Genomic DNA, 24,805 nt, shown 5'->3' on the forward strand with positions numbered 1-24,805 from the left:
TCTAACATAATTTGGTTTCTATATATTGTTATAATATTATTAATCAGTTCAAATAGTTAATATTATTCACTTTTCAATTAAAATATTATATGGTTATATATAATTTGAATACCTTAATAGTCTTGGAGGCTAACATACAGCTTCTTGTTTCATTTAAGTTCGTGTCATTTTTTTAACATTATAAGATAATGGTCAAATTTTATTTTTGGCCTCTAGACTATGTTAAAACTTGAGATTAATCTATATACTTTAATATTTTACATAATTTGGGCTATCTACTTTTATAATGTCATTAGCTGGTCTAAATAATTAATATTATTAACTATTTTAATTAAAATGTTGGGTAAATTTTTCTTAAGAACATTATTTCAAGAAGAAAAAAATTATTTTATCGAATTTAAATGAGTGTTTTAAGAGAAACTCCTAATCAATATTTTTAACATTATTTTTATTGTTACATGACTATTAAGGGAATCTTTTTATTTTAAAATGTCCACCAGAGAATTTAATATAATAATTTTATCGATGGTAAGAATTGAGCTAAAATTTTTAATTTGAAAAGTAGATAATTATGTTCTTAAAAATAAAAGTAAGACTAAATTTTAAATGTACAAAGTGTATCAGGTCTTAGAGTATATTTTAAAATTATTTTATTAAATTCATGTTCGTTATAATATTATATTTCGAAATCTCAATAGTAGAAGAATTAAATTCTTAAAAATAAAAAGCATAAGAACTAAATTTGAAATTTATGAAGAGTACAATGATTTATGACATATATAAACCTATGTATAATAAAAGAAAGGAAAAAACAAAAATACCAAATAAATACCAACAAGTGTTAAGGACAACAGATTGCATTCTCAAAAGGAGACAGAAGTTTAAATTTTGAACACAATATAGTTAGGAGAAGCGGCCACAAGCCCAAACACAAACAGTAAAAGGGACATTTAAAATACCAAAAAATTTACAAAATAAATAAAAAAAACTACAAAGGGAAGTTTATGCTGCAAGAGATGAAACGCTGTGGACCAACTAATTTTTACTCGTCAACTAATTGGGTATAGATCCTTTGTTCAATATTCATCATCTACCATTGTAAGATATGGCTTCCAAGGCCTCCCTGACGGTATCAGAGTAATTCTGTGCCTCTCTAATGAAATTAATTGATGACGGTTGGCCGGCTCGAAACACAACCTCATTTCTCATTTTCCGGATAATAAACAGACACCCAAAAGTTAAGACTGTATCCTGATCACTGAAGACAACCAGTGAGAGATATTATACCGTGACAATAAATGGGATGTACATCTAAGCTAGACACAAGGAGATATGTCTCCTTAGTACTTTCTACCATTGGAGATAGCAACTTTACCCCCAAATATCAGACTATCGTTACGTTTTCTCTATGAAGAAGCCTTGGACACATCCTTAGTTGACCTATTGTACTTCATATGGCTCTTAACTAATTGTCCTGCTGCAATTGCAGACATAAGCGACAGCTCCCCTGCAAGAACAGCAGACGCTACAATGGTTGCCAGCGTCCTAGAGTTTGCTCCTGGTGTCTCTTTGCTTGCACCCTTCACTCCAAGTAAGTTCAAACAGGCTGATTGAGATGCAAGCTGAGTTCCACCACCAACAGTCCCAACCTAAAAGATACAGCAACACAGATTATTAGAGACTAACATAAATACCCAGATTTTGTTTTGGCAACGAAAGTCCTTGTGTTGGATAATCAGACAGCAACACTATCAATTACCTCGATGGAAGGCATTGTGACAGAGACGTGGAGGTCCTTTCCATCATTAACAGCTTCCATCATCGTGATGCAATGCGAGCTCTCGACATTTTGAGCCGGATCTTGGCCGGTAGCTATGTAGATTGCAGCAACGATGTTACTGGCGTGAGCGTTGAATCCACCCAGAGCTCCAGCCATAGCTGATCCAGTAAGGTTCTTAAGCATGTTAAGCTCAACGAGAGATTCCACACTTGTCTTCAAGACCTTCCTAACCACATCACCCTTAATGGTGGCTTCACAGACAACAGATTTGCCTCGTCCTTCAATCCAATTTACCGCAGCCGGTTTTTTGTCGGAACAATAGTTTCCTATATGCGCAAATTCATAAATATCAGTGATCCTATGTCGGAACAGTAAAAGACATAATTACAAGCCTATACAAAAAACTGAAACTCACCAGAGATGCCAATGACATCCATGTCAGGGAAATCAGTTTGAAGGAAATCCAAAACGTTTTGCACTCCCTTGGAAACCATGTTCATCCCCATAGCATCACCTGTACTGCAAGTGAATCTAATATACAGATTCTTTCCAGCAATTGCACATTTGATACCTTGGAGCCTGCCAAATCTACTTGATCTGCAACCACCAAAAAGCCAAAATTTTCAATATTAGCTTGAATTTTAAATCCATCAATATGGAGTTCTAGAAATATCAACACAAACCTGTTGAAAACAACAGACAAGGTCTCGAAATTATCAGGGTCCTCCAAATACAACTTCAAATCAGCTGCCCTTTTCGCAGTACCGAACCTTACACATGGAGCTCTAGTCATACCATCTTTCAATAGAACACTTGTAGCTCCACCAGACAAATGAATAGCCTTACAGCCCCTATTAGTGCTAGCCACCAAGCACCCTTCCGTGGTTGCCATAGGAACCGAGTACTCTCTTCCATTAACCAACAAAGGCCCGGAAATTCCAACGGGAATTTGCACGTAGCCAACCGGCATCTCACAACACTGCCCCAAAATCGACTCGTAATCAAACCCATCCAAGGGCAATCCTGATAACGACTTCCCTGTTAATCTTTGCAACGCTTCCCGCCTGATTGCCGCCGCCCTCTTGCAATCACCCAATTTCGATTCCAAGGAATACGAAGGGGTTGTACCAGCCACTACAGATTTAATTATTTCTTCATCTTCCTCCGTTAGTACCGTCACAGGCTTTTCATCGAACACCTTCTGAACGGTCACGATTGGTGCCACAGGAGGCAGAGGTGGAAGCGAACAATCGAGAGCTTGCCCGCAAGGGACCTTACGGGCATCTTCCTTTGCAAGCAGAACTTCATCATCCTCTTCCTCGGCAATCCAAACGTCAGGCGATGATTGGAAAACCAAAGATTGAACGAAGTCAATCCCAAAGAAACCCAAAAGGTAAATAAAGGACGCGAGAAATGAGAGAATGGCGATGATGTCGGAAAAGGTGACGACATGGAGAGGTGTGGAGGTACGTATCTTCTCACGCCAACGGGATAGAAGAAAATAAACCACCGAGAAGAAGAGGGTGAAGAACAGGGCATTGGTTAGGTACAAGGGAAGCGGCAAAGCGTCGGAGGCTTTACCGGTATCTTCCTCTAAAGGAATCTTCTTCGTTGGCTTGAGAGATTGAACAGGTTTAGTCGAATACAGCCGGGGAGCCTCCATATTGGGTGTCGACGTCGCGGAAGCCCGGCAGTGGAGAAGGAGAATAGAAGAGGAGTGGAAGTGAAGAGAGGATTTCAGTTAGTTTTACGATTATGGTGAAGGTGGAGTTGGAGATGCTGGAGTTTAGGGAGGGAAGGGGAGTATTTATAGGACAGAGAGTAAAGAGTGGTGGAGAGTGAGGAAAAAGGCGCGTGAAGTGAAGTGTTGGGCCTGTGTGAGTGGGAAGTCAAAGAAAGAATTTGAAGGGCAGTGTTTGCGTGCAGTGCATGTGCATGGGGGCGCATTGCATTTTCCTTTCGTTTGGTCTTATCTCCGTTAACTGCTATTTTGTATCTCTTTTAATTATTCCTTATTTTGGGCATTCATTAATTAATATGAGACCATATTTAAACTTTTGATGAGTAGTGATAAATATATATAATCTCGAATATAAGTCGTAAAATTAACATTAAATAAATAAATATATATAATATATGTGATAAAATTTATCATTAGTAATATAGATAAAAATTACAATGGAATTTAATTACTTCCTCGATATTTACATATTATTCGTTTTGTAATTTTTTATACAATGTTTAAAATTATATATAGCTTCTCTTAAAGGATAATGCGAATTCACATCTTCCTGCACTTACTGAGTTAGGACTCAATCGATAACAATCTTACAATTTTTATTTTATATAAAAAGAAGAGCTTCCATTTTTTATTAAAAAATTACAGATACAATTATATTCTACAATTGTGTTTATTTTGAACAAATGAATTATATATTCATATGGATGTTAACTTAAATACATTTTAGGGTAAATATTTATAAAAATTAATTTTTTAAACTGGTATGATGATTAACTATTTATATTTAGGGTTTTGCACAGTTTTGCATACGATGGTGTTTTAAATCCTGTGAAAATCTTTCATTGGAGAAGGGAGAAATCTAAAACTGGCATTCAGTCTATGACATGAAATTCAAAATAGGATGCCTGCTTTATTATTATAAATATTGGTTCATGCCGTCACCATTATTATTATAATTTAATTTATCTTTTAATGGAAATGTAAAAAAAAAATAAACTATTAAAATAGTCACTTTTGTTTACCTTAGATTACATTTTAGTTATGTTTTAGTTACTTGCATGAACATGCTGTAACATTTTAGTCACTGAACGGTTAAGTATCATTAATAGTATAATGGTAAGCTAATGTGGCATGTTAAATCATCATTTCAAACAAAAAAATTCAGGTTAAATTATACAATTGGTCCAATATTTCTTTGTTTTGAACAATTTAATTTTTTTTTATTTTCCATTCTCTTTTATTTCTCTCTTTGTTTTCCTCCCTTTTCCATTTTTTTAACTTAATTTTTCTATGTTTTCTATTTATTAAAACTAGTCCCTATACTTTTATTTTTTTGAACATTTTAATTTTTTTAATTTTCCTTTTCTTCTTCTCCTTTAGTTTTAACAAATGAAAAATATAGAAAAATTACATTAAAAGAGATAGAAAAGAGAGAAAAACAGAGGACGAAGTAGAAGAGAAAGAAAAATAAAGAAATTAAAATGCTCAAAACGAAAAAAATATGGGGACCAATTGTATAATTTAACCTAAAATTTTTGTTTGAAATGATGATTTAATGTGCCACATCAGCTTACCGTTACATCGTTAACGGCTTAGTGACTAAAATGTTACAACACGTTAATATAAATGACTAAAATGTAACATTTCAAACATAACTGACTAAAATATAAATTGAAGCAAACAAAAGTGACTATTTTGATTGTTTCCCTTTAATAAATGGTTCATTACAGTAATATATTAAATTTATTCTTATTTTGTATTATTTTTTTAATGTTTAATGTACTAACGTTTAAATTTATTCCATCATAACCCAAGAAAAATAATAAGAAATAGACGATAAGATTGAAGTAATATTTTTTCCAAAATAACAAGCATGCATTCATGCATGAGAATTATTCATCACCATGTGCTAAAGACTTGGACTGTTTGTCAAAGTTTTCTTCAGAAAAATCATATAATTTATAATGGAAGTATATATATATAAGCAGAGTCAGACCAACCAAAGAAGAAAAAAATTAACATGATATCATCTTTTTTTATTGCCCACTATTCAAATTTTGACTGTAATATTGTCATGATTAGACCATATTATTTTTGCACAAGTGACGCACGAATATTAAGTGTAGACTTGCTCAAAACAGTAGGAAATGATGAACAAGGTCATTTCGTAGAAATTGCAGTCAATGCTCATATTTTGGCTTAATCCAGCTGGAGTTTAGGTAAAAATTGATTCAAAATTGGATAAATATATATATAATATTGATATCATAAATAAGTTATTTGAATCTAAGTCAGTTCAATCCATGAATACCTTTAATAGGTATACATGATATGATATGTAAAAAATGAGCTCAACTCATGAATATTTCTAATATGTATGCATGCTTGATGCATGATATGTGGAAAATAACTTAACTTGTTGTATAGGTTTTGTATGGAGTATGGACGGCATTTATAAGTTCATTTTTGGAACTTGTATTTTAGAGTGCATTTGAGAACGTAAATAAGTTTGTTGAAGTTTTCAGAGGGAGAATTTAGAGGTGAGTAATCTAGATCTTTTGGTACAAAGTGAGGTTGCTCTAGCAGGATGTGATAAGACTTGAATCATTTCGTGTATAGGGTTAAAAGATAGTGGATTTACTTACTAAGTTAGGCTTCACAAATAAAGTAAACTAAACTACGTAAACAACCTTTTGTATTCTTATTTTGTTGTTTTTGTTGCAATGCTACCTTCAATTGGCATATCGCAATTGAAGAAGCAGAAGTTTGTCTGGAAGAAGAAAGATCCTAAGTGCTTGATGTATAGTGTTTCGGTAATGGTTGCTTTCGTCACATGATAGGTAATCATGCATACTTTTCTAATTTTGGAGATCATCATAAGGGTCTAGTCACATTTGGTGATGGTAAGAAATGTCATATCCATGGAAACGGAACACTTAATGTCCTTGGAATGCTAAAGTTGAAGAATGTGTTGAAAGGTCATATTGTTAATGACTTGAAAGCTAATTTGGTGAGCATTATCCAAATGTGTGACTAAGGCATGATTATCAATTTCACCAAAGACAAGTATCTGGTTTCATCAAAGTCTTATGAGAAGACTAATGTTACTAACTTAGAGTTGTGGCATGAGAAACTTAGCCACAATCATTACAAAGGGCTCCGAAGATTGGTTTGATATGTTGCTGGAATAGGCAACCCAAAACTAGGTGGTGTCATTCCTAAAGTCCGTTATGGATGCTTGAAAGTTAGAGAGGATCACATGGAGAATCATCAAAGGTTGTCACATATCCAAATTATTGCATCTCTCAAGTTACTACACATAGATCTCATTGGACCTATGTGAATCGAGAGCATTGGAGTAAACCGTTATGTCCTGGTCTATGTAGAGGACTTTTCAAGGTACACATGGGTGAGATTTTTTAGAGAAGTCTAACACATCTAAAGAATTCAGGAAACTATGCAGAAAATTTTGTCAATTTTTATGACGAGGAAATGATCAAAAATGAATATTCTACTACTAAGGCACCACAATATAATGGAGTTATGGGACACAAGAACCGTACCATATAGGAGATGGCATGAGTGTTGCTTAACAACAAAAGAGTTACTCATAAGTTTTAAGTTGAGGCAGTGAACATTGCAACCTATTTCTTTAACAAAGTTCTTACTAGGCGAAAAACTCACATGACACTTTTGTAAGATGTGAAATGGGAGGAAACCAAATGTCAAGTATTTCCATGTGTTTAGAAGTACCTTGATAGGTGTCGAATCCACCAAAAATGAAATCCTACCCCTAAACAGGATATAAATTAGAAGTTTAAGGAGTAAGGTCGATCCCACAATGATTAATTTATATGAACTTGTAGTTTGTTATAACCAGGACGTATCGTAAGCAGTTTTGTGCCCATGATTTATGCTAACCTATACGAAATAGAAAGAAGGATTAAATATGAATGTAACTAAATGTCAAAAATTAAATAATAATAATGCAATAGAAATAATCAAATCAGAATTAAAATTGAATAACCTAATAAGATGGATTTTGACTCTGGCTTTGGATTGATCCCAAACAATGGATTTTTTCCTCCAATTGATAAGTCGGGTATAGTGATCAAGGAACAACCTCAAATACCAACCCTTTCGTATGTAAATTAACTGCGGAAACAACTCTAAGTTAACCCTTACCAGGTAAATAACACTGAAAGCAACTTCCATGATTTCATTCCTTGACAACCTTGCGAACTAGAGGGACTCAGCTCAAATTGACAGCCTCAATTGCTTGGGTCCACACGCCTACTACCTTTTCCATCTTTGATTTTCCAAGTTCTTTTGAAGCAAAATCCAAGGTTTGTTTGAGCCACAGAGCATCTTGAAAGAGAAGTTGCTAAGTTGAAATTCTCTCCAAAATGGCTCGAGGGAAAACATGAATCAATAGCCCCAACTGATCTAACTGAAGGAGAAGAAAAAGTTGAATCTGACCTTGAAACTGTACCAATTGCTCCTATAGTGACTATTTCAGCAGGTCTTGTGAGCAACCTAGCAGGATTCAATCAAAGGATGGTTAGCATTTTACTGCTTCTATTGACTCTCAAAATTGATTCATCTCCAAACTTCGAACTGAAATCCAAGTCATTCAACAGATTCGAGATCAAGAAATTGCTTTCCGCAATGATTTATTAACTCATTCCGAACAATAATGTTTGACATATTTTTAACAAAAAGGGAAGTAAAGAGGAAGGAGATGATGGCTAAGATGGTGGCAAGTTGATTGCTCCTACTAATGGGAGTTTATTTTACTTTTGGTTATTACAAGCTTCATTTCATTTTGGGTATTTCTTTTGAAATATTTGTAATGATGAACTTTTCTAATGGATGGATGGATTTTATTTGGGTGTACAAACTCTTATCTTCATCTTACTTGGATACAAATACTTAAAAAGCATTAATGGTTGATTTACTTGATTATGTTTTAAGTTAAGTGTGACGGACAAGGGGATTGTACTAAGGGGAAGCATTTTTTGTTACTGTTGATAAGCTTCCTAATTCGAATTGGTTTTGTTCAAAAAATTGTTAAGAGAAAAAATTGTAGAAGCAAGTGGCCATCAAAGTGCCGTAGAAGCAAGTGGCCATCAAAGTGCCAACGGTAGTGGTAGTGGCCACTATAGATAGCATTGCAATAGACCCTATTACTAGCCATGTTTAGAGTTAGCAATTTTTGAAACAAAATATTTGGCTTGAAAACGATGATGATATTATGAAAATATGAAAGTCCATATTATATTAGTTTTTATTATTTATTGTATTTTGCTAGTTTAGCTGGGGCTACATTATAATTTTAAGTATGTTGATATTAGGAAAGCTTTTTAACTATGTTGGTGACACGTTCAATAAATATAATTTTAAAGGTATTTTTGTTTTTTTAACTGCAAACTGTTTGGGTAAATTTATTTCAAAAGTTGCTTTCAAATGCTTTAAAAGTTACGGTGTATTTTACACTATTCTCAGGTCACATGGCCTGAACTTGTCTTTAAAAGAAAGGAAAGAACAAAATACAAAATGAATAAAGAAAAATCTTTCTGTTCTGTATAATCTATCTTACTCCCATTTACCCGTGGGGTGGGGTTCTTCCGTTCAATTTCAATGGCATTGATAGAGGGCAGCTTCCACAAGATGAGTTTAATCATTGCCAACTAATCGTGAATAACCAATATTAATAAATAATCTCCATTCTTCTCAACCGCCATAACTGCTCCATCAACCTGCTATGTCGGGTGAAATGGGAACGTACACCACACAAAGGGATATATCTCCTTAGTAAGTTTCTACCATGGGAGATTGCCACTTTACCCCCAAATATCAGGCCATCATTACGTTTTCTCTATGAAGAAGCCTTGGACACATCCTTACTTGATCTATTGTACTTCATATGGCTCTTAACTAGTTGCCCTGCTGCAAGTGCTGACATGAGTGACAGCTCCCCGGCAAGGACAGCACCTGCTACAATGGTTGCCAGCATTCTAGAGTTTGCTCCTGGTGTCTCTTTGCTTGCACCCTTCACTCCAAGTAAGTTCAAACAGGCTGACTGAGATGCAAGCTGTGTTCCACCACCAACGGTACCAACCTAAAAGATACAGCAACAGATATAATTAGGGGGATTCATAAATACCCAGATTCTGTTTTGGTAATGAAAATCCTTGTGATGGATAATCAGACAGCAACATAATCAATTACCTCGATGGAAGGCATTGTGACAGAGATGTGGAGGTCCTTGCCCTCGTTAACAGCTTCCATCATAGTGATGCAATGAGAGCTCTCAACATTTTGAGCCGGATCTTGGCCCGTAGCTATGTAGATTGCAGTGACGATGTTACTGGCGTGAGCATTGAATCCACCCAGAGCTCCAGCCATAGCTGATCCAGTAAGGTTCTTGAGCATGTTAAGCTCAACGAGAGATTCCACACTTGTCTTCAAGACCTTCCTAACCACATCACCCTTAATGATGGCTTCGCAAACAACAGATTTGCCTCGTCCTTCAATCCAATTTACCGCAGCCGGTTTTTTGTCGGAACAATAGTTTCCTATATGCGCAAATTCATAAATATCAGTGATCCTATGTCGGAACAGTAAAAGACATAATTACAAGCCTATACAAAAAACTGAAACTCACCAGAGATGCCAATGACATCCATGTCAGGGAAATCAGTTTGAAGGAAATCCAAAACATTTTGGACTCCCTTGGAAACCATGTTCATCCCCATAGCATCACCTGTACTGCAAGTGAATCTAATATACAGATTCTTTCCAGCAATTGCACATTTGATACCTTGGAGCCTGCCAAACCTACTTGATCTGCAACCACCAAAAAGCCAAAATTTTCAATATTAGCTTGAATTTTAAATCCATCAATATGGAGTTCTAGAAATATCAACACAAACCTGTTGAAAACAACAGACAATGTCTCGAAATTATCAGGGTCCTCCAAATACAACTTCAAATCAGCTGCCCTTTTCGCAGTACCGAACCTTACACATGGAGCTCTAGTCATACCATCTTTCAATAGAACACTTGTAGCTCCACCAGACAAATGAATAGCCTTACAGCCCCTATTAGTGCTAGCCACCAAGCACCCTTCCGTGGTTGCCATAGGAACCGAGTACTCTCTTCCATTAACCAACAAAGGCCCAGCAATTCCAACGGGAATCTGCACGTAGCCAACCGGCATCTCACAACACTGCCCTAAAATCGACTCGTAATCAAACCCATCCAAGGGCAATCCTGATAACGACTTCCCTGTTAATCTTTGCAACGCTTCCCGCCTGATTGCAGCCGCCCTCTTGCAATCACCCAATTTCGATTCCAAGGAATACGAAGGGGTTGTTCCAGCCACTACAGATTTAATTATTTCTTCATCTTCCTCCGTTGTAACCGTCACAGGCTTTTCATCGAACACCTTCTGAACGGTCACGATTGGTGCCGCAGGAGGCAGAGGTGGAAGCGAGCAATCGAGAGCTTGTCCACAAGGGACCATACGGGCGTCTTCCTTTGCGAGCAGAACTTCATTATCCTCTTCCTCGTCCTCGGCAATCCAAACGTCAGGCGATGGTTGGAAAACCAAAGATTGAACGAAGTCAATCCCAAAGAAACCCAAAAGGTAAATAAAGGACGCTAAAAATGAGAGAATGGCGATGATCTCGGAAAAGGTGACGACATGGAGAGGTGTGGAGGTACGGATCTTCTCACGCCAACGGGAAAGAAGAAAATAAACCACCGAGAAGAAGAGGGTGAAGAACAGGGCATTCGTTAGGTGCAAGGGAAGCGGCAATGCGTCGGAGGCTTTACCGTGATCTTCCTCTAAAGTAATCTTCTTCGATGGCTTGAGAGATTGAGCAGGTTTAGTCGAATACAGCCGAGGAGCCTCCATATTGGGTGTCGACGGCGGCAGAAGCCCGGCAGTGGAGAAGAAGAATAGAAGAGTAATGGAAGTGAGAGAGGATTTCAGTTAGGTTTACGATTATGGGGGAAGGTGGAGTTTGAGATGCTGGAGTTTAGGGAGGGAAGGGGAGTATTTATAGGATAGAGAGTAAAGTGTAGAGAGAGCGTGAGGAAAAAGGCGCGTGAATTGAAGTGTTTGGCACTTGTTAGTGCGGAGCTTTACCAAGTGAAGAGTCAATGGAAGAATTTCAAGGGATGTGTTTGGAAGCGTGCACGTGTGCATGTGCATGGTGGGGCATTGCATAATCCTTTCATTTGTTCTTTTCTCCTGCCAAATTTGGAGAAAATGCTGATTTTAAAAAAATATTCAGGAAAATATTTTTTTCCAATATTTAAAAAAATAAGTTGATTTTGAAAAAAATAATAAAGCATATTTTGCAGAAATTGTTTTTTTTTGCTGAAAAAGCTCGCAGGATTAGTTTCTACTTTTTTTAATACATTAGCTCATTTGATTAGATGATTAAATGTTAATTATTTTGTCTTTAAGTCTCAAGTTTGATTATTTTCTTACTCACATTTGTATTTTTATTTCAAGTCGTTTCAAGCTTTGCTTTTATTTTTAATTATGGTTTTTAACACATTAACTCCTTTTGTTAGATTGTTAAATAATAGTATTTTTTTTGTGAAAGAAAGGAAACAATACAAGCTAAATCCTCAAAGGACGGTCCACAAACAATCTTAAGCCTAGACTTCTAATGCAAACAATCTTGGCTAGGCTATCTGCAATTAGATTACTTCCTTTGGGAACATGCTGAATTTTCTACTGCTCCAGCTTTTTAAGCGTCTGATGAATTATCCTAATGATGGTAGAATTGGAGATGCCCGTATCATCTTCCATGATAGCTTTAATAGCTTCAATACTATCAGTTTGAATAAGGACATTTTGGAAACACCTATCTGCCATAAGATTCAGCCCATCCAAAATCCCTCAGAGCTCTGCCTCCAAAACTAAACAATTACCCAAATATCTCTCGAACCCTATAATCCACTCTCCCTTGTGATCTCTCACGCAACCTCCCGCAGCTGCAAAGCCCTCGTCAATCCTAACCGAACCATCAGTGTTCAAATAAACTCAACTGTTGGACATAGGCCAATTAGGTAGAGTTCTTTGGGCTTCAAACTTTGAGATCGAGGAATACTGCTTAGCAACTAAAGCAGATTTTAATAATTTCCTCAACACTCCAAAAAATCCCTTGGAAAACAAATATGTTGCGATTCTTCCAAATACGACACGCAATAATTCCAAAAAAGTAAGACCAATCGATTCCCCCTGTCGAAGAAGTCAATTGGTTCTGCAAATTAGTCGCCATCCAATCAAATAAAGAGCCTGAGTAAAATTTGTTGAGGAATGATTTTATCTTAGACTCCTTTGGCTGCATGACAATCTCTGGGTATATGTATCACATCCTCCAAAATATGACCACAAATATTGCAATTGCGGCTACTCCCACAACCTCATCTTACTCTTTCAACATTTGTAAGCAGCTTTTGCTTTAAGACAAGCCAAATAAAGAAGCGGATTCAATGAGGGCCTTTAAATTTCCAAGGTATCCTCCAAAATGCTTCATTGGGATTCAAAGTGCCTTCACGAACCTTCCCATATGCACTCTTGAGAGAGAGAAGGTGCCGGTCGAGGTGGCTCCCCAAATAAGTCCTAGCTTCTATTTCTCTTTTAAGCACATTTGTATTTTTTTTTCACATTGTTTCAAATTTTTCTTAATTCATCTTTTTAATTAATAATTCTTTTATTTATAAAATCAAATAATTATTTTAAATTATATAATAAAAAATATTTTTTGATAAAATGATATTTTTCATTATGTTAAATATAATTTATTTTAAAAAAATCAACTTTTTGTTTTATTTTTCTTTATGTAAAATATTTAGGTTCTCCACGTGGATATGGTGATTACTTATATTATAAAATCAAATAATTATTTCAAATATCATTATTATTTTTATACGTAAAATATTTTAAATATCATTATTTTTCATGTACATTGTAGGTATGATATTGCAAATATTTTTATACGTGAAATATTTCAATTAATTATTTCAAATTACATTATGTTTATATGTGAAATATTTCAATTAATCATTTCAAATTACATTATGTTTATATGTTAAATATTTCAAAAAGACGTACAAAAATATATAATACTAAAATTTAATACGTTCATGATATGGATTGAAAAATAAAAATTACACATAATATTTATATTTATTAAAGATAATGATATTTGGAAATGATCATTTTATTTTTAAATAAAATAATTATTAATTAAAAAGATAAAAAAACTTGAAAACAATATATTTATTAATTAAAAATTAAAAAAATTGAAACAACATGAAATAAAAAAAAAGTACAAATTTGCTTAGAATAGGATCAAACCTAGGACTCAATGATAAAATCACTATTATTTAACCATCTAACCAAATAAATTAATGTGAGTAGGAGAAGAATCTAACCCGAGACTCAAAGACAAAACCATTAATATTTAACTATCTGACTAAAGGAATTGATATATTAAAAGAGTTAGAAAACACGCACGGTAAGATGCATTACTTTATTTGTCTCTCCAAATTTAAAACCTTCTATCAATCAGCTGCTATTTTGATGTTTTCTGTCACTTATTTAGCATTATTCTGCCTTTTACTTATTCCTAATTTTGGATTGTTTTTCATTAATTAATTAATTAATTAGAGATCATATTATGAATGTATTTAATATTTATGGAAGTAATGTTAAAAAGAAATCTGGAGGTTTTTCTTTTTGCTCTTGATTAATTGGATAAGTTTACATTTTTACAAAAAAAAATATATATTAAGACAAAGTCAGAGTGAAAAAATAATTAAGCAAGAAAAATTCAGAAAAATAAATTGACTCTTCAATTAAAAAAATGTAAAGCTTTATTTGTTTTATTATTGAAAAAAAATGTCATTCTCAATTACTATCATTAATAGTCAAATTATTATTATTATTATTATTGCATGTTTATTTCATGTTATATTTTAACAAAATAAAAGAAAAAAAATGACCAATCTGAATTCAAAATATAAATAAATAATTTATATACTTTTTTATAAAGATTTATTAAATTACAGTCCAAATTTGACATTTATAATATTTTAATATACTCAAATTATGACATGTTTTGTATTAAATAAAATCTAATTATCACGTTTCTTCCTTTCTTAATTTTCAGTCAGTCAATCACATTAAATTCAATTATCATTGAGTGTGTTTTGTATTATATATATAAATTGGTAATGCTGATTGAGAAAAGACTTTTAAGAGGCTTTAATATCATTGAGTTATTAAGGTTAAAGGCTTAACACATATGTGTTGTCATCACTTGCTTGACTTAGTTTGTGTTTACTACATGTATTGTGTGTTTGGCTGTTGCAGAGTATCCTCAGTGGAGGAGAAAAATCATCTGCTATTTTTTAAAATTCATATTACTATTTTACTATTTTACCTTTTTAAAGTAGATCATTTTTATTTTTTTTAGTGTTTAATGTATCTCCCACGATAGTAAAAAAAAAAAGAAATAGACGATAAGATTGAAGTAAATTTTTTTCCAAAATAATAAGCATGCATGAGAATTATTCATCGCCATGTGCTAAAGACTTGGACTGTTTGTCAAAGTTTTCTTCAAAAAAATCATATAACTCACAATGAAAGTTTATATATATATAAGCATAGTCAGGCCAACCAATGTAGAAAAAAACTAACATGATATCATCTTTTGTTATTGCCCAGTATTTATTTAGCAAATATTGACTGTAATATTGTCATGATTAGACCATATTATTTTTGGACAAGAACAAGGTCATTTCCACACAGGTAGAAGTGCAGTCCATGCTCATAGCCTGCTTACGCATTTACAGAAAAAAAATATATTATATGATATTGATATCATAGATAGATGAATCGACTTAATTTAAGTCGGTTCAACTTATAAATACCTCTAGTATGTTTATGCAAGGAAAATAATATAGCTTTTTGTATGAGTCTTTTAATGAAGGATGTTGTACCTTAATTTTATATAATAAATGTGTATTTATACTATTATTTAAGTTCTTGATTGGGTTAGTGTCACTCTCAACCGGGTCACCAAATTTACAAGGAAAATTATTGAAATGTTCTTTCGTAATTAAAATAAGTTTTATTATTCGAAGGTATTTTAGTCTTTTTATTTTTAAAAAGTAAATAAAAATCTGTGTATGGTGGTATTTGAATCCAAACTAATTGGGTTAGAAAACTATTTAATTTATCACTCAATTAAAACTTTTTATTTTGATATTTTTATATATTTTTAATTTTATTATGCACACGTTATTTTAATACCGTACATATTTCATGTGTTATTATGCTTAATTAGTTTCAAATCATGTGTTTCATTATTTATTATTTGTTATTTTTAAACACATATTTGTACTCTAAATTTATTATTTTCATACATCTACGTGTGAGATAGGGTTTCTAATATTTATAAAATAACATAATCCTCGAAAAGGAAACATGCACTTCTAGGTAAGTTAAGTTTCTACCAAATGACACATGTTGATAATTGACACTTTAGGTGGTTATTGATGGCCTTGTAAAGTCTTTCGATCTTAACATTACACAAACCAAAACCTTAGTATTGCACAAACAATGATTTTAGTATCTTTAGAATAATATGATTATCATAAGTTTAAAAATATCTGATGCGGAATTGAAGTTGGTCATTAGATTTTATGAAGAAGAACACCCGATAAATTGATTTCTCCCTCTTAACCTTTTTCCCTTAACTACACAAATCCTAAGCAATGAAGGCAAAAAATTTTATGTGTTTTGTGTGCAACTCTAATAAGTAAAGTGGGATTAGTTTATAATGATAAACTTTTAATCTGATCAAGTAACCCAATGAAATGATAAAATTTAATTTCTATTAAAGTAAAACTTTTAGGCCCCATGATTTTAAAGTTATTGGGTCCACATAATTGGGATAAAAATCTTACATTCTCTCACTTGGCCTAATGAGATAAAACATAAACTTTAATAGAACAATTGTTGAGTGCGCATAAAAATAATATAAACTTTGTCATTAAAATTTGATTAGGTTGACCTCATATAATGTGGCAGATGATTAATAAAAAATAAACATGTTAAATTGACAAATTTTGATAGAAACTGCCAACGATAATAATAACCAAATTAGAATTTTTAAATTGAAAAGGGAGGACTGAAATTTTAACTTTTAAAGTACAAGAACCCAATCTCAAATTAATTACAAGTACAAGGACTAATAACACATGTTAGCTTCTTCTTCTTTTTTAGGTAACAAAAATAATCAATATATGACCAACATGCGGTAGAAATTTATTTTATTTTAAATATTAAATTGCTTTTAGTTTAATTAAAATTTTTAATTTTTTTTAATTTAACAATTGAACCGAGTGATAAAATACTTGCAAATAAATATTCTGTGGGCAAAGATTTAATCATTAAATATTACATTTTTAATTATTTCATTTAAGTACTTCGCATAAAAATAGTAAAAAGCAAAAGCATTAATACTATAATTGTGAGACACCTTACATGCGATTCAATTGTCTAATCCAAATGCGTGACTTCACATTATGTTGTCAGAGTAACTCAAACTAACTTGATATCATTTTACTAAGTAACATGCATTCAAACAAATAAATCACGTATAATTTCAATTAAATCATGTGTACATGTTTAATGAATGTCAATTGATCTAGTTTAAAGTATTTAGGAGTTGTACAGGATCAAATATAGAGTTGGGATTCGAATCCAAACTCATTTATCCAAATTTTATAGGGGGTTTCGAGACATGACATTCATGTCTCGAGACACTAATATAATATGATCTAAAATAAACATTTAAATGCATTCAATCACAAATAAATTCGTACCTAACTTAAACAAACTTTACACAATTTCATATGCATCAATTTAACAAACAAATATATAACCAAATATCCAAACAATTTAACAATCAAGTCACCTCAACCTAATGTAGTTAAATAAATGGCTTAATACTTATAACCATGCAAACTCATTCATTACTCAAGCATTAAAACTCAACAAAAGAAACCTTATAGGTCCATAGCTAACCAAAGCATACCATATGGACCAAAACAATATTTATTATGACCTTAAATGCTTTACAATTTTGATCTATTAAAAACCTGTCCGAGATTTGCGCATAAAAACAAACACAACTATACGTTGAGTATTAAATACTTAATGGTGCTAACATAATCTGAATTCAAATATAAAACATTAAACAATTTAATATACTAAATAAACATTTTATTTAATAGATTCAATATTACAAAAGCACTTCTGACTCCAAAAGCACTTTTAAAAGAAAAGGTGTGAAGAACAAGCTGCTTTTTGGCTGAAATTTTTAGCTTTTTTCTGAAAATGAGCTGAAAATGAGAAGCTAAAAATTTTAGCTTTTACTCTCCCAAAGGCACTTTTTGTGCTTAATTACTTTTTCACCCCTCCAATAACATAGTATTTTCCTTTTTTTTGGTGCTTAATTACAAATGTGTTAAAATCATTAATTAAAAATAAAAAATATTTCTTAAAATACTAATTACAAATATTTAATGGTTATATTTAAATATTTAAAATATAGTTTATATATTCTAATTAAATTTTATAAATTATTATTATTTATTGCTTAAAAATATTTAAAATTTATATTTCATATATTAAAATATTAACAATAAGTTATAATAAATTTTTTTATATTCTTACTAAAATATAATAATATTAACTAATTTAAATATTATTTAAATACATATTTGTTACTTGATAATAACATGTCTAAAATGGACATTTTATTTCTCAAAAGCACTTTTTGACAGCAATACTAAACACTCAAATTTTAAGCCAAACTTTTCAAAAACACTTCTCAAAAGCACTTTTCCACAGCACTTTTCAAAAGTAATGAAGAACTGGCCCTAAGATGGCATTCTAGTATTTCATTACCCAATTTCATATCGAGCAACAATCATCCCATAACTTTATACCATTTCATTTATTCACCCTCAGGGTATTTAAGTGACATTTACCTATGCAATCAATTTTCTCTTCGTGAGGCAGGTTCCAATGTCACGATACCCAAAACAATATTGAAATTGAGAGTCTTGGAGGTCTCGGTGTCATGATACCCATATTTGGTATCGCTATATCACTGGAGTTGACCTTAAGTTTTTTCACTTCAGCATTGTTAGGGGTATTACGACTTTCATGACCTCAATGTCGTGATACCCCGTTCTAAATGATAATTTCCTCGAGTTTGGGCCATTATCAACTTCCTACACCAACTCAATCATATCACTAGGTCCCCCATGGCGCCATTTGGGTCTTAATATGGCATAAAACTAATAAAAATCATTAATTAATAACAAAAACTAAAAACCGACAAAAGTAAAGAAAATACACTTATATTGCTTGAGATTAAGCTCCTCGAGTGTAATAGAAAGCCTAATTTGACATATCAAATTACGTCAGATCACTTGTTCGGCACAGGTTCAAACCATGTTACCCCCTTCCTCCACCCCTAAAATATCGTATAAAAAAACTAATTGCTAATCTTCTAATGTAGTCTCTGTACTATAGTACTTAATAGTTTATATAATTTATTTACTAAATAATTTTATTTCTAATTTATCTTTTATTTTTTTAATCTCACACTCGCTTTGTAATTGCTCGATCAAAATTTTGAACAACTCGATTTAATAAATTTGATCCCACAATTAACTTTTCCGACATTGAAAAAAATCGAATCAATACAATATTATAAAAAAAAATTTAAGTATAGGTGTAGTTAGGAGTCCATGTTTTTTTTATATTAATCTAGTTTGAAGAAAAAATCAAATAATAAAAAGTAGCAAATTTTAAAAATCTCTTTTCCCATAAAAAAAAACAAGTTGTTAAATAAAATTTATTATCTTGAATGATGTTTTGGCCATATTACAAGATGTATAAATTATGCATGGGTTCTTTTTAAATTTATTTTGATTTAAATTTCGTCGCGTGTGGACCATATTGATTTATAATATGTTTGGTTTGTGTTTTGTTATTTTTTTAATAAATTTGGGCTAAACTGGTGAACGAAATATATCTTCAGGTACTAAATGAATAAAAAATTTTAAATACTAAAATAAATATATATATATATAATTCAAGAGCTCAAACATGAATAAAGGCTAATAAATTTTGTGATAATTTTCTCTCACCTATAGGTAAATAATTTCAAAAAAGAAACTATTTGATATATTATTAATAAATTTTAAAATTTTTATTTATGAATTTAATAAAATGTTATAATTTTTACGAAAATGAAATATATTAAAATAATGTAACAAAATTCATATTTTTATTTATTTGTGAAAATTAAAAATCTCATCAAGTTTATATAACAATGTACTTTTTATTTTAAATAAACGATAGAATCATTTTGTTGCACCGAAGTGCCTATGTGCTGGGTCGGATAGCACACAAAATTTTCCTAAAACTCTTGCCTAAGCATTATTTAGGATGATGGGCTTTGATTGATCTGTTAGCCCAAAAGGTTCTATTAATATATATTTTATAATTAAATTTAAATATATTTTTTATTTTTAAATGTGCTTCAGCACACTGAAATTCACAATAATAACAAACGTTAATCAAATTAATCATTTAAATACTAACTTTTTATAAATAATGATTTCAATTTACATGTCGATCTAAGTCATGCAAATTGTCTAACGTACCAATTTATATAACCAAAGAAAAGACTTTAATTTGTAGTGTAAGCTACACCATTAGTCAATAAATTATTAATACATTTTTATTTTGGTCATTGAACTACTTAAAAGTTCTCATTTAAGTCATTAGACTGTTAAAATCGATGTTACATGGTTTTCTCAGTTCGCATTGCAGCTCTCTTTCTCATTTTCTTCTACAGTTGAGTTTTTTTTTTATGAAACAATTTTGGATGTTACAAATCTAAAAAACCAAAATTTAAACAACTTTTCTCTCCGATCTCTTACATTGATCATCACATTGATCTGGATCTAAAGTATGTTCTTTTACTCGTCAATGGATATTGATCCACAGTACTGATCGTCGAATTGTTGCTTGAAACTCGCCGGTGGAACTTAAAAAAAAAAACTTAATAACCTAGTGACTTAAATAAAAACTTTTGAATAGTTCAGTGACTTAAATGAAAATTTTAAAATAGTTCAATGGCCAAATTATAATTTTTTAGTTAAGTGACCAAAACAAAAATTTACCCATAATTGTATAATTTTCACTAATTTGTATCACTAAATTACTTTAAGGGATCGTGAGGAGTGACAATACTTGTTACAGATAGGCAAAGTTTTCATCAAAATTTGAAAAAAAACCTAGTGCAATAGTTATATAAACTTTAGGGTAAATCCCATCAATTGTCCCTAATCTTTAATTAAAATTATATTTTAGTCACGTAACTTTCAAAAGTTACATAATTGTCACTAAAGTTATCGAAATGTTACATTTTAACCACTCTTCATTTAACTTTCGTTAAGAAGATGATGTGGCACATTAATTTAACGGGTTAGTCCCTGAACAATAATTAAAATATCAAATTGATACTTTTAAAATTTTTCTTTATAATAATTCTAAAAAATTTAAAGGGTAAACTACTCCAATAGCCACTTAAGTTTTAATGCGTTCCTATTTTGGTTACCAGATTTTTTTTGTTAATTTAGTCATTTCCATTAGATTAATTGTCATTTTTAGTCACTCCATCGTTAAAATACATTAGTCATTGAACGGAATGTTGATGTGGCAATCTTTTGATTGGTATAATAACAAATTTAGCCCTTAACACTTTACATATTCTGTTTACTTGGTCCTATGTTGAAAAAATAAACAAATTTAACTCAATGTTTACACATTTTGTCAATTTAGTCCAAATTCAAAAATTTTATAATTTTAAAAACTTGAAAAAATATATGACATAAAACTAAAAAAATATTTAAAAAATATATAAAATTACTTGGTTGGGCATTGATTGTAGATGAAACAATTTATACTTTTCTTTGGCTGATGCAAACTTGGTTTATAGCAATCGGGGAATAGGCTCCGCAAGTGATGCTCACTGATCAAAACAATGCCATAAAAGTAGTTGTAGTTGCTGTGTTTCCTGCTGCACGACGTTGTTTCTGTGTTATGGCATGTCTTGGGTGACTATCAAAGTAATTTACCCTTTAAATTTTTTAGAAAAAGATTAAAAGTATCAATTTGATATTATAGTTATAGTTTAGGGGCTAAATTAGTTATTAACCCTTTAAATTAACATGTCGCATCGCAAATGTAACATTTCAATAACTTCAAAGTTGGGTGATTAAAATATAATTTTAATCAAATGTTAATGATAATTGGTGCAGTTTATCTTATGTATAAACACCGTATTAATAGAGTTTAATAAATATTATTTTCGTATATGTAGATTAGATCACTCAATAGTTGAACAGGTCACATATAATCGGAAATAATGAAAATTGTTGATGAGGAAGTTATATTTGTATAAAAGAAGATTGAAATGATTCAATCATTTTTGTGAAATAATATTTATAAAATAAAATTTGAACATTCATAATATTTTCTCAAAATTACGAACTTCGTCGCATAAAAAGAAAACCGGTTTCTTGTTTAATTAAAAAGTAGGACTATAAATTGTCAACATGCTTCCATTTGTTGACCAATATTATCCGGAAGTAGCTTTCAAATGCTTAAAAAGTAACAGTGTATTTTACAATATTATCAGGCTACATGGCCTCACTTTGTATTCAATATATATTATAAAAGAAAGCAAAGAACAAAAATACAAAATAAATAAAGAAACTTACATAGTGCTTTAACTTATTACAAAGGGATTTGTCTCCTTAGTATGTTTCTACCATGGGAGATCGCCACTTTTATCCCAAATATCAGGTTATCATTACGTTGCCTTGGAGACATCCTTACTTGACCTATTGTACTTCATATGGCTCCTAACTAGTTGTCCTGCTGAAATTGCAGACATAAGCGACAGCTCCCCGGCAAGAACAGCAGACGCTACAATGGTTGCCAGCGTCCTAGAGTTTGCTCCCGGTGTCTCTTTGCTTGCACCCTTCACTCCAAGTAAGTTCAAACAGGCTGATTGAGATGCAAGCTGAGTTCCACCACCAACAGTCCCAACCTAAAAGATACAGCAACACAGATAATTAGGGACTAACATAAATATCCAGATTTTGTTTTGGCAACGTAAGTCCCTGTGTTGGATAATCAGACAGCAACACTATCAATTACCTCGATGGAAGGCATTGTGACAGAGATGTGGAGATCCTTGCCATCATTAACAGCTTCCATCATCGTGATGCAATGCGAGCTCTCGACGTTTTGAGCCGGATCTTGGCCGGTAGCTATGTAGATTGCAGCAACGATGTTACTGGCGTGAGCGTTAAATCCACCCAGAGCTCCAGCCATAGCTGATCCAGTAAGGTTCTTCAGCATGTTAAGCTCAACGAGAGATTCCACACTTGTCTTCAAGACCTTCCTAACCACATCACCCTTAATGGTGGCTTCACAGACAACAGATTTGCCTCGTCCTTCAATCCAATTTACCGCAGCCGGTTTTTTGTCGGAACAATAGTTTCCTATATGCACAAATTCATAAATATCAGTGATCCTATGTCGGACAGTAAAAAGACATAATTGCAAGCCTATACAAAAAAATGAAACTCACCAGAGATGCCAATGACATCCATGTCAGGGAAATCAGTTTGAAGGAAATCCAAAACGTTTTGCACTCCCTTGGAAACCATGTTCATCCCCATAGCATCACCTGTACTGCAAGTGAATCTAATATACAGATTCTTTCCAGCAATTGCACATTTGATACCCTGGAGCCTGCCAAATCTACTTGATCTGCAACCACCAAAAAGCCAAATTTTCAATATTAGCTTGAATTTCAAAATCAATCAATATGGAGTTCTAGAAATACACAAACAAACCTGTTGAAAACAACAGACAAGGTCTCGAAATTATCAGGGTCCTCCAAATACAACTTCAAATCAGCTGCCCTTTTCGCAGTACCGAACCTTACACATGGAGCTCTTGTCATACCATCTTTCAATAGAACACTTGTAGCTCCACCAGACAAATGAATAGCCTTACAGCCCCTATTAGTGCTAGCCACCAAGCACCCTTCCGTGGTTGCCATAGGAACCGAGTACTCTCTTCCATTAACCAACAAAGGCCCGGCAATTCCAACGGGAATTTGCACGTAGCCAACCGGCATCTCACAACACTGCCCTAAAATCGACTCGTAATCAAACCCATCCAAGGGCAATCCAGATAACGACTTCCCTGTTAATCTTTGCAACGCTTCCCGCCTGATTGCAGCCGCCCTCTTGCAATCACCCAATTTCGATTCCAAGGAATACGAAGGGGTTGTACCAGCCACTACAGATTTAATTATTTCTTCATCTTCCTCCGTTAGTACCGTCACAGGCTTTTCATCGAACACCTTCTGAACGGTCACGATTGGTGCCGCAGGAGGCAGAGGCGGAAGCGAACAATCGAGAGCTTGCCCGCAAGGGACCTTACGGGCTTCTTCCTTTGCAAGCAGAACTTCATCATCCACTTCCTCGGCAATCCAAACGTCAGGCGATGGTTGGAAAACCAAAGATTGAACGAAGTCAATTCCAAAGAAACCCAAAAGGTAAATAAAGGACGCGAAAAATGAGAGAATGGCGATGATCTCGGAAAAGGTGACGACATGGAGAGGTGTGGAGGTACGGATCTTCTCACGCCAACGGGAAAGAAGAAAATAAACCACCGAGAAGAAGAGGGTGAAGAACAGGGCGTTCGTTAGGTACAAGGGAAGCGGCAGTGCGTCGGAGGCTTTACCGGTATCTTCCTCTAAAGGAATCTTTTTCGTTGGCTTGAGAGATTGAACAGGTTTAGTAGAAGATAGCCGGTGAGCCTCCATTTTGGGTGTCGACGGTGGCGGAAGCCCGAGAGGAACGGAAATGAGAGACAGCCGACGATTTCAATTAGTTTTCAGAGAAGGGTATGAGTTTGAGATGGAGAGTTTACGTGGGGAAGGAAGTATTTATAGGACAAGAGCAGAAAGCGCGTGTGACGAGGCGCGTGAGGTAAATGTTTGGCACGTGGTAGTGCAGTTCATTACAACTTAACAAACATCAGAAGAGTCAATGTTGTACAGTACATAAATATGTGAATC

At 32.9% G+C, this 24,805-nt stretch overlaps 3 protein-coding genes across 3 annotated transcripts; all 3 read right to left on the reverse strand.

Moving 5' to 3' along the window:
• Positions 1–721: 721 nt before the first annotated feature.
• On the reverse strand, positions 722–3,636 carry LOC107908972 (3-hydroxy-3-methylglutaryl-coenzyme A reductase 1-like). Its single transcript, XM_016836295.2, has 4 exons — positions 2,464–3,636; positions 2,196–2,377; positions 1,760–2,106; positions 722–1,649 (listed from the first exon to the last, which is right to left on the reverse strand). The coding sequence occupies exons 1-4, from the start codon at positions 3,441–3,443 to the stop codon at positions 1,407–1,409; spliced, it is 1,752 nt and encodes a 583-aa protein (XP_016691784.2). The 5' UTR covers positions 3,444–3,636; the 3' UTR covers positions 722–1,406.
• Positions 3,637–8,964: 5,328 nt separating this feature from the next.
• On the reverse strand, positions 8,965–11,556 carry LOC107908971 (3-hydroxy-3-methylglutaryl-coenzyme A reductase 1-like). The gene is made up of 4 exons (XM_016836294.2): positions 10,457–11,556; positions 10,189–10,370; positions 9,753–10,099; positions 8,965–9,642 (listed from the first exon to the last, which is right to left on the reverse strand). Exons 1-4 carry the CDS (start codon positions 11,440–11,442, stop codon positions 9,400–9,402), a joined length of 1,758 nt encoding a protein of 585 aa, XP_016691783.2. The 5' UTR covers positions 11,443–11,556; the 3' UTR covers positions 8,965–9,399.
• Positions 11,557–22,325: 10,769 nt separating this feature from the next.
• LOC107908973 (3-hydroxy-3-methylglutaryl-coenzyme A reductase 1-like) lies at positions 22,326–24,653 on the reverse strand. The gene is made up of 4 exons (XM_016836296.2): positions 23,571–24,653; positions 23,303–23,484; positions 22,867–23,213; positions 22,326–22,756 (listed from the first exon to the last, which is right to left on the reverse strand). The coding sequence occupies exons 1-4, from the start codon at positions 24,548–24,550 to the stop codon at positions 22,517–22,519; spliced, it is 1,749 nt and encodes a 582-aa protein (XP_016691785.2). The 5' UTR covers positions 24,551–24,653; the 3' UTR covers positions 22,326–22,516.
• Between the last annotated feature and the right edge of the window lie 152 nt (positions 24,654–24,805).

Source organism: Gossypium hirsutum, chromosome D02, assembly GCF_007990345.1.
Source record: "Gossypium hirsutum isolate 1008001.06 chromosome D02, Gossypium_hirsutum_v2.1, whole genome shotgun sequence".
NCBI lineage: Eukaryota > Viridiplantae > Streptophyta > Magnoliopsida > Malvales > Malvaceae > Gossypium > Gossypium hirsutum.

Coding starts and splice junctions, on each gene's coding strand:
- LOC107908972 (XM_016836295.2), bottom strand. CDS start 3,443: ATGGAGGCTCCCCGGCTGTATTCGACTAAACCTGTTCAATCTCTCAAG. Junction 2,378..2,463: donor TTGTCTGTTGTTTTCAACAG/GTTTGTGTTGAT, acceptor TGGTGGTTGCAG/ATCAAGTAGATTTGGCAGGC. Junction 1,650..1,759: donor TCACAATGCCTTCCATCGAG/GTAATTGATAGT, acceptor TGTATCTTTTAG/GTTGGGACTGTTGGTGGTGG.
- LOC107908971 (XM_016836294.2), bottom strand. CDS start 11,442: ATGGAGGCTCCTCGGCTGTATTCGACTAAACCTGCTCAATCTCTCAAG. Junction 10,100..10,188: donor GGATGTCATTGGCATCTCTG/GTGAGTTTCAGT, acceptor TTGCGCATATAG/GAAACTATTGTTCCGACAAA. Junction 9,643..9,752: donor TCACAATGCCTTCCATCGAG/GTAATTGATTAT, acceptor TGTATCTTTTAG/GTTGGTACCGTTGGTGGTGG.
- LOC107908973 (XM_016836296.2), bottom strand. CDS start 24,550: ATGGAGGCTCACCGGCTATCTTCTACTAAACCTGTTCAATCTCTCAAG. Junction 23,485..23,570: donor TTGTCTGTTGTTTTCAACAG/GTTTGTTTGTGT, acceptor TGGTGGTTGCAG/ATCAAGTAGATTTGGCAGGC. Junction 22,757..22,866: donor TCACAATGCCTTCCATCGAG/GTAATTGATAGT, acceptor TGTATCTTTTAG/GTTGGGACTGTTGGTGGTGG.